The sequence below is a fragment of the Carlito syrichta genome, unplaced genomic scaffold (assembly GCF_000164805.1).
Source record: "Carlito syrichta isolate Samal-C Ts95f unplaced genomic scaffold, Tarsius_syrichta-2.0.1 Scaffold305794, whole genome shotgun sequence".
Taxonomy (NCBI): domain Eukaryota; kingdom Metazoa; phylum Chordata; class Mammalia; order Primates; family Tarsiidae; genus Carlito; species Carlito syrichta.
The window spans coordinates 397,332-406,444 of NW_007249890.1; the positions used below are offsets into that span (position 1 = coordinate 397,332).

General features: G+C 50.6%; 1 protein-coding gene across 3 annotated transcripts in view; it reads right to left on the reverse strand.

The window, feature by feature from the left end:
• Positions 1 to 9,113, reverse strand: part of LOC103264991 (vascular endothelial growth factor receptor 1) — a 44,972-nt gene that overhangs the window by 2,285 nt on the left and 33,574 nt on the right. For 2 of the 3 annotated variants that reach the window (XM_021714817.1, XM_021714816.1), the window contains 4 exons: positions 7,200 to 7,305; positions 6,762 to 6,904; positions 4,100 to 4,184; positions 2,359 to 2,447 (listed from right to left, as the gene is read on the reverse strand). In XM_021714817.1, the coding sequence (XP_021570492.1) occupies positions 2,359 to 2,447; positions 4,100 to 4,184; positions 6,762 to 6,904; positions 7,200 to 7,305 (423 nt within the window). Of the gene's footprint in view, positions 1 to 44; positions 51 to 2,358; positions 2,448 to 4,099; positions 4,185 to 6,761; positions 6,905 to 7,199; positions 7,306 to 9,113 lie in introns of all 3 variants that reach the window. The other variant, XM_021714818.1, reaches the window with a different exon arrangement.

The following is a 9,113-nucleotide window of genomic DNA, read 5'->3' on the forward strand; positions in this document are numbered from 1 at the left end:
GCCCAACAGGTTGAGGCTGCGGTGGCCGGGAGCGGCCACTGCACTCCAGTCTGGGCGACAAAAAAATAAAAAATAAAAAAACTAAAATAAAAAACGAGAGCTTGATCAGGACATAACTGACATACTTACACTTCACCTGCCGAAAGTGTATAAGCCTAGACCAGTTCAAACGGGGGAAAAACAGCGTGTGTGTTAATGGTGTTTAGTGCATACACACACCGTGCGACAGTCCCCATGCCCTCAAACCCAAAGCCAGCAGCAGTCTCTCCTGTTCCCACACTCGCCATCCCCTGCCCTAGGGAGTCACAGATCTATTCGTCTCTCTAGATTGGTCAATCCTGGGCATTTCATGGAAAAGGACTCACATCATATTGATGTTGTCATGACTGGCTTCTTTTACTTGGCAGAGTATTTTCAGGTTCACATCGTAGCATGCATCAGTACTCCATGCTTTTTATTGACAAAGAACATTCTAGTGTCTGGCTATACCACAGGTTATTTATTCATCAGCCAAGGGACACTGGGGTTGTTTCTACTTCTGGCTGTTTTGAATAATGCTGCTAGTGAGCATTCATGTACAAGTTTCTATGGGGACACACGTTTTCATTTTTCTTGAGTATTTAGGGGGAGAACTGCTGGGTCACCGGGTAACTGCTTAGCCTTCTGAGCGACTGCTAGACTATTCTGCAAGGTGACTGCACCATTCCCCACTTCCCCTAGCAATGTATAAGGCCTCTGATTCCCATGTGTCCTCCCTCTGAAGTTTTGACTCCAGCAACCCTCATGAGTGTTGGGACTTGCATTTTCCTGATGACCAAAGATGTCTCCTTTGCTCCCTGGCCACCCCGTTTCCTGGACCACAGTCATGCCTACCTGCTGATGTGTTATTTATGGCTGCTTTTACGCCACAGTGGCAGAGTCAGCAGCTGCTGACTGAGAGGCCCTTTGAGAAAAAGTCTTTTTGTTTCCTGAGTAGAAGTCTCGCTCTGTCGCCCAGGCTGGAGTGCAGTGGCACGCTACTCACAGCCACCACAGCCTTGACCTGCTGGGCTCAGGTGATCCTTCCGCCTCAACCTTCAAAGTAGCTGGAATCACAGGCACGTGCCACCATGTCTAGCTAATTTTTTGATTTATTGTAGAGATGAGGTCTCACCAAATTGCCTGGGTTGGCCTCGAACCCCTGGGCACAGGCAATTTTTTTTACCTTGGCCTTCCAAAGTGCTGGGATTATAGGTGTGAGCCACCACACCTGACCAAAAAGCCCTGCCCTCTGATTTTAGTGGAAGGGGTTAGGGTTAAGGTCTGCCTTTGGGTGGGAGGGGCAGACATGTAAGCCAGGTAATTCAGGAGCATCTGACAGGTCTGGCATTCCCCAGCCCAGTACCCTTTCAAGGTAGAGGTGGGTGCAGAGAAGCCAGAGCGACACTCAGGGCCACAAGGCCAAACCAACAGCCTAAGTAAGCCTGAAGGAGTGTCCACAGCATGAAGGGAGGAGCTGACTACTGACCAACCCAGGGGTTTGTGGAGAATCTTCAAGTGAGAAGAGCGCCAGGGTCAGAGAGAAAGCAGGAAGTTCCCCCACTTGAGTGGGCTGGTTCTCAGGGTAGGATGTCTCAGGCCATAAAAACAATGTGGTACTTGCCTCCTCTCAGGCAAACCCTGTCCCCCAGGGAAAAATGGGGCGTTCACTCCTGCCTGTAAGCAAGTCTCCATCTGCCCCACTCACAGGGGCCACTGAGACCCTGTGCTGCACACATCTGACCTGAGTCCCACAGATCTGACCAGTGCTGCACGCATCTGACTGGTGCCACGCGTGTCTGGCCGGTGCCACACGTCTGACCTGTGTCCCACACCGCATGCATCTGACTTCTGCCACAGGTATCTGACCTGTGCCCCATGTGTCTGATCTGTGTCCCTTCCATGTCTGACCTGTGCCCTGCGGGTCTGACCTGTGCCCCGTGGGTCTGACCTGTGCCGTGCAGGTCTGAGCTTTGCCCCGTGGGTCTGATCTGTGCCCTGCAGGTCTGACCTGTGTCCCACACACATCTGACCTGTGCCTTGCTGGTCTGAGCTGTGTCCCGCGGGGGTCTGACCTGTGCCGTGCACATCTGACCTGTGCCATGCGTGTCCGGCTGCTGCATGTTTTCCCCCTTGCACCCTGGACTTCCTTCCCAGAGCCAGGTGCTCCTATGTCCAAGTGTAGGCCCCCTTTCTTGCCCGTTGGAGGGCAAATGCTTTCCGGCAATGCTGGGATGCTGGTTCGGGAGGGAAGCGGCTCTCTGACACCCCCACTAAACTGTCCCCCGCCGTCTTCCCCACGCCCTCCCAGCTGACCGTGGACACTGCCAGCTTCCTTACTCTAGCACGGCCTTGGGCTTGCTGTCTGTCCAGGTGAAGCGCTTCAGCAAGGGGGAGCCCAGCAGGGTGCTGCCATCCACCTGGTAGTCCTGCAGGGAGGAAGGAGAAGGTTACAACACTCTTGTCTGGCCTGGGAGTCCGCGCCAAGTGAGGGGGGATGACACTGGGACACACCCTGGGGGTCACTTAGGGTTCCGCCCTCACCCTCTACAATCCCTGCCTGTTGAGACACAGCACCCTTGCTCTACTGGCAACTACAGATTTGGTCAGATGCAAAAAATGCCTATTCCCAGTGAGGCCCTTCCTCCTGAGAATGAAGCAAATACATTTAAACAAAAGGGCAGATACCTAGTAATAGGCCAGCATTTTCCATAGCAAACGTGTATGCGTAAATACATTAAAACTAGTTTTGGCTATGAGTAGGCAATGGTATTTGGTGGCCATGACAGGTGAAAATTCTGAGAAGTTAGAGACGTGGTTCAAGGTTCTTCTGGAAGATTCTATGGTGTTTTCAGGCCCTGGGTCACGGTTTTCAGCAATCAGACTTCCTTGCTGGTTCATCTGTGGGGCTGAGGTTGGTGCAGACTCTTCATACTCTGCTCATACAGCACGTTCTGGCAAGTGGATTCCTGCCCCTTTGAGGCTCACCCTTGGCTGTGTTCGCATCCTTAATTATTAGTAAGCATCTGAGCAAACAAAGAGGCTGTCACAACTCACTACAGTGCGCGTGCGGGTTAGGGTGACAGCCGAGAGAGGTCTGTTTTGCTCAGTATTGTTTCCTTGCCCTTGAAATGAATGTACCAAGCAACAAAACAGAATCTCCATCTACTTGACCTTGGCATCTGCAGCTTCTCTGTAATGTTTAAAACGTAGTCATCTTTTCCCTCTCCCTGGCGTGCCTGCCCGGGTTTTGGTGTCCTGAAGGGTGACGTGCTCGCCTCAAGGCCACACCGGTAGCGGCGAGCGCCTTCACACTGTGGTTGGTCTTCCAGGTCATTCATAGCTCAGCTGTCACCAGCGTGTCTCGAACTTTAATGTGCTCAGGAATCCCCTTGAACCTTGTGGCAAGGCGCCGCCTGACCCACGAGTGTGGGCCAGTCCTGAGAGTTTGGGCTTCGAGCCTGCTCCTGGGTCATGGGAACAAACTGATCTGGGGCCCCCACTTTGAGCACAAGGGTCCGCAACACCAAACTGCAACTCCTGCCTGACCTTCCTCCAACCCCCTGCACCCTCGAGCCCACACCCCAGGGCTCTAAAAAGCAGAGCCGCGAGGCCTCTTGTGTGCCAGGCTGTCCTGGCCTGCTTCTCCTGGTGTGGATGGGGAGGAATATGGCTGCCCAGCCTGGGAGGCCTTGGGTGGGGGGAGAAAGCCAACTGCTCTCAGGCTCAAGGTTGCTGGAATGCTCTCTGCCCGCTCACAAGGCCCAGCCAGAGTTCCTCTACTACTTGAAGGCAAAAATTCACCCTGACAGTCAAGCAGCGTAGAAACACACAGGAGTGTTTCCCAAGGGATACATTCCTATAGTGCAAGGTCTTGGACCCTGCAGTGAATTCATGGAATCCTACTTTTAAATGAGCTCCGTGTAGCTAAGTTTAGTTGGCAGTCCCCGACACACTCATTTCAGCCACCACCGATGACTGTCCATCATTGACCAAGAGCCGCCAGACTATGGAAGCTGGAGTTTGGACAGATTCTGTTGAAGGGTTCTGGGTCACCGAACAGCGTAACTCCATGACTTACATCCAGCGTGGAGGTGGCATTTGGTAAAAGTTCTTCAAAGGTTTTGATTCTTTCCAGGCTTATGAACTTGAAAGCATTTACGTATCTACGAAGAACCAAAAAGAACAATCAAGGCGGGAAAACGCATCCAGCTTTGATTAGTGTGGAAACCATGGGTCCTGTAGCCCAGTTACCATGAAACAAAAAACCAGGGGGAGTCACACAGCTCCTAAGGCTCGTGTCTTCCTGCCATGCCCCCTGGAATCCTGACGATGATACCACTTCCTCCCACGGTTGACAATCCACATTCCACAGTTTTGAGGCAGATCCTAGCGGGACCCTTTCTGGTCCCTCGTGGCATCAGAAAGCATCCAGACCGCTTGGAAACCACCTGATCCGCTCCATCCTGTCTGTCTGCCGCCCCCACCCAGCTTCATGTTTTTGGCTAAGTTCTAACACATGTTCCTTTTATGACATCTCAGGAATTTGCTGACAAAAGGGATGTCCTATATCTGGTGTTAGACAGATCCTAGGAACTTACAGCTTTATTAGCCTGTGTGAGCAGCTGTCAACTTACTGAGAGGGGAAATTGTCTAGAAATTTGGGGACATATCAAGTACAGAGAACTTGTTATATTTACTTTGTTTTATGCAAGTATATCTGGTTTAATCAAAAGAATTCCAATAAAATATTCAAGAAAAAGAAAGAAAGAAAACGTCAGACCTCAAGAAACCTGAGGCATCTTCTGGTCTGAACGCCCCGTGGTAGACAGAAGGGGGCCCAGGGGAGAGACGTGACTCTATGTATCGCTGATGGCTGCCTTCTTCCTTAAAGGATGTGTGCTGATGAGTCATGACCTATCAAGGTCACACAGCTGATTTCATGGCATCATCGAGCACCAAGGTCAGCCTTGCAGATTTAGTTCTGTGCTTACAGATTGGGAGAGACAGGGAATATCTGTATGAGGTCTCCATAACCACCTACTGACTTTGATGCTCTGTTAGGAAAGACCATCAGAGACAGCCACACTGTGGCCACTCGCAAGGCAAGGTCACCTACTGACTGAGCTTCTCATCTGAGACTCTGTTGCCCTCTCTGAGTCCTAATGTCTTAGGCAAGCTCCATGAGGCCTGAGGCTGAGCGGCGTACTAGACGGGCCCACGTGACTCTGACCTGCCACCCCATCTCTAACCCAATCAGACCTGGCCCATTTATTTAAGCCACACGAGTTTTCTCGGCTTTAGAAAATGAGTGACTCCTCTGCGCCAGCCTGTGGGCTGGGGAGACCTGGGCGGTGGTGCCAGCCTGTAGTCCATCACCTCGAGTCTCGATTGGCCCACTGAGCTTCTTTGAAGCTGGTTGTGGGTGGCTAGCCATCCTTCTCGACTGCGGCAGGTCTGTCCTGCGCCTCCCCTAGTGGCTGAACTGAGTTCAAAGCCCCAGGGTCGTGGCTGCTGCAAGCAGAGATGCCACAAGGCCCACGGGACAGGCTGAGCCCCGAAAGGAGTCCTGATGGCTTGGAGGGCAGGGTGGGAAGGTCGGAGCTCTTGGGTGAGAAACTCTATTCTGTCTGACACTTACTAGCTGCATGATTTTGACAAGCTCTCCTCCTTGGAACATCAGTGTCCTTGTTTGAATAACAGGAATAATACATACTTCATAGGTTTGTTCTGAGCATAACAGGAGGTGATATATGCCAAGAGCCTAGCAAAGTGCCAGAACACAGCACGTGTCTGTGTAACCGTGAGTTCTGGACATGTTTAATACATGTGTGACCAGTCATACAGAGGTGCAGATGCCTGACCAGCAGAGGCCCTCAACACATATTTGTTTCCTTGCCCCTTCTCGAATTTCTTCTGCGGTAATGTAAGACACATCCGTTCGTTCGGCGAGGGGGGAAAAGCTAGTTTTGTTTGATTAGTTTTATCTAAAGTTTCATCAAAAAAGTCAATGCCAACCCAGAGCAATGGCTCATGCTGTAATCCCAGCACTTTCAGAGGCCGAGGCAGGAGGACTACTTGAGCCCAGGAGTTCGAGACCCAGCCTGGGCAACATAGCAAGACCTCATCTCTACAAAAAATAAAAAATTTAACATGCCTGTAGTTCCAGCTACTCGGGGGGCTGAGGTGGAAAGATCGCCTGAGTACAGGAGGTCAAGGCTGCAATGAGCTGTGATTGTCATGATCATGCCACTGCACTCCAGGCTGGGCGACAGAGTAAGACCCTGACCACCCCCCCAAAAAAATAGGTCAATATCATAGGGGAAAGCTCTAGAATAAGACAGACTAAAAAAAGTTAAGAACATGTAATGTGTTCTTCTTAATTATATTCTGCTTTTTAAAGAAGGAATAAAAAATATGGGGGGCGGAATTTGAATATGAGATGATTTGAAGGAATTTCTTTGGTGTGATCAAAGAAATCTGGGTGTGGTTTACACAGGAGAATGTCCTTCCTAAGATGTATACCAAAGGGTTTAGGGGTGAAGTGTTAAAGAAGCCTAAACCCTCCTTAAAACAGTTCAGTAAAAAGACACACACACATGTATGGAGTAAGAGACAAAATAGGGCAAAATGTTAATAATCACGTGTGGCCGTGGGCACATGGGGGATCATGACACAACTCTTTCTTTTTTTTTTGAATGTTAAAAAATCCTGTCTTAGACGGTTGGGGTAAGAGATCTCACCTGACGTCATCAGAGCTTCCTGAACTGAACTTTGGAGCTGAGATGCCTTCCTTGAAGAAGCCCTCAGAGAAGGCAGGAGTTGAGTATGCAAAGCCACTGTTTCCTGTCAGGATGGCATTGAGTGGGATGTAGTCTTTCCCATCCTGAAACGCCAAAGACAGAGGTCTTGTTGCACGAGGGTCAATTTCAATGATGTTTGGGAAGCGTGGCGTCAGCTTCAGTGATGCCACCGCACGATCTTGGTTGTGTGTTGAGATAGCACATGCGTGCGCACATGTACACACACACACACACAAACACACACACATACTCTTTACTGCTGATCTCAGCTATTCTTTAACAGTGCTTAAGACAACAGCAAACAGATAAAACACTCCCTTAACTTACAGTCAAAGATGGCTGGCCTTCCAAGGTTCTAGATCAATGTGGATCAATTACCTGCTGTACATTTGCTTGAAGCAGATCGCCCAGTTTCTCCACGAGCTCTGCAAACCTTGGCCTTTCTTTGGGGTCTTTGTGCCAGCAGTCCAGCATGATCTGATAGCTGTCGGGAAAAGGCACAGGAGAAGCAGCTAGAGAGTAGCAATCATTACACGCACTGCCCTACACGTGGCAAGGACATGGGTGTTGTCACACGCATCAAGATCGAGCATTTCTTGGTATGTGACGTTGAGTCACTTTTCAGATCTGGGCCTGTCGCGCCAAAATGTAAAAGGCTGTTTGGGCCGGGTCCCGCTGGTGGCAGAAACGCGCTATCAAGGCCACTGCCCAACGCTGCAAGCGCACGGCGACCCATGCTCCTTGTGAGTTCTGTGAATTGAGCAGAGCTTTTTGGAGAAGAAACACCACTGTTCACTGCAGTTAAATATGAGGAGAGGCACTCCTCCCTCACTTTCAAAAGCAGAACGTGTCCTCCCAGTTAAAAAAGTTAATACAGCCACAAATGCCAGCAGGCAAATAGCCTGTGGTGCTTATTTAGTTCTTGGGATGTGACGAGGGCCAGAGCCGACTTCTCCCTAAGCACGTGGCATCTCAAGCCCTCCCAGTTCCCTCACTGGGCTCAGCTGTGGAGACTGGTGGCCAAGGCACTGTGTACATGGCCCATGTCACTTCCAGAAGGTGACATCCACGTGGAATGTGGGGAATCCCTGGGTGGTGACGAGGTTCCTGTGTGTGGCTAATGACGTCCCCCATCCCCAGCCTTGCAAAGCTTCTTCTACAGACTGGGCCTCCACCACTAGGCCAGAGGGAGCAGGTGGGGCTTCTGGATATGAAAATGTCTGTCCTAACAGCACAGAGGTCAACCCCTGTCCTGGGATCCCAATGGCGACAGGTCTCCTCTTCTGCTTTAGGGCTCTCCTCACGGTCAGTGTCTGCAGGAAGGGGAGGGCTGTGTCCACTCTCTCTGAGAGACGTGCCCCCGAGGGCCACACACGCACCCTGAGTGACAAGCTCCGCTCCAGGGCCTCTGCTCTCCTCAAGGGAGGCTTCCTGTACGTTCTCTCTCCTCTCAGATCGTCAGGATCAGAGGGGACTCTGAGTCAGATCAAAATCCAGATGGGCTTAGACTTGGCACTGGGGCAGAAGCAGGCTGTAAGTATAGGCAGGCAGGGCCTTGTCTCCACACCCTGCCTAGCCCAGGGCCTGGCATAAAAGCACTCGATAGTTATTGGCTGAAGGAAGTCAGGCAGGTCTCTGGGAAGAGACAGCTCTGTTCTTTCTGGGCACCCCTCAGCTGCACTGCGGACCCTCTATGAGGTGGCCAGCAAGGACAGGCAGGATACAGGGTGGTCAACAACAGAGAAGAAAAGAGTATCAGGAGGAAGATGAAATGAAGATAAGAACAAAGGTGACACTTCAGGCAAAGTTAATCTCCAAACTTTCTGTCAGGAGTCTGAGTTGTGACAGAGGCAGTCTCTGACCTCCCAGGCAGCTGGTGAGAAGAAGAAATGATTGATCACGTGATGCAAACGAACCAGAAGGTAAAAACAAACCAACTGCTTGGAAGAAGTATGGCTCTTAGTGTTGAAGTCTAAAAGAAAGTTCTAGACATCTCTCAACATCATCACCAATCAGGCAGTCATGACTTCATGGGACTGTTCTGTACAGTGTCTCTCAGTGTTGGCCAAAGCCTTAGAGGCAAGAAATGCCACTCAGTGATAATGACTCAGAGAGTCCAGGTGTATGTCCTAAGGTTCTGGTTTAGCCTGAGGGTAAGAGTCTAGTTTCCGGGTTACAGACATACCAGGTGGTCTGCAAACACCATCCACGGCCACTGGTCTTCGAGAGACTTAATGGCTGGTGGTAGATTCAGGATACTACTTTTTTTTTTTTTTTTTTTTTTTTTTTTTT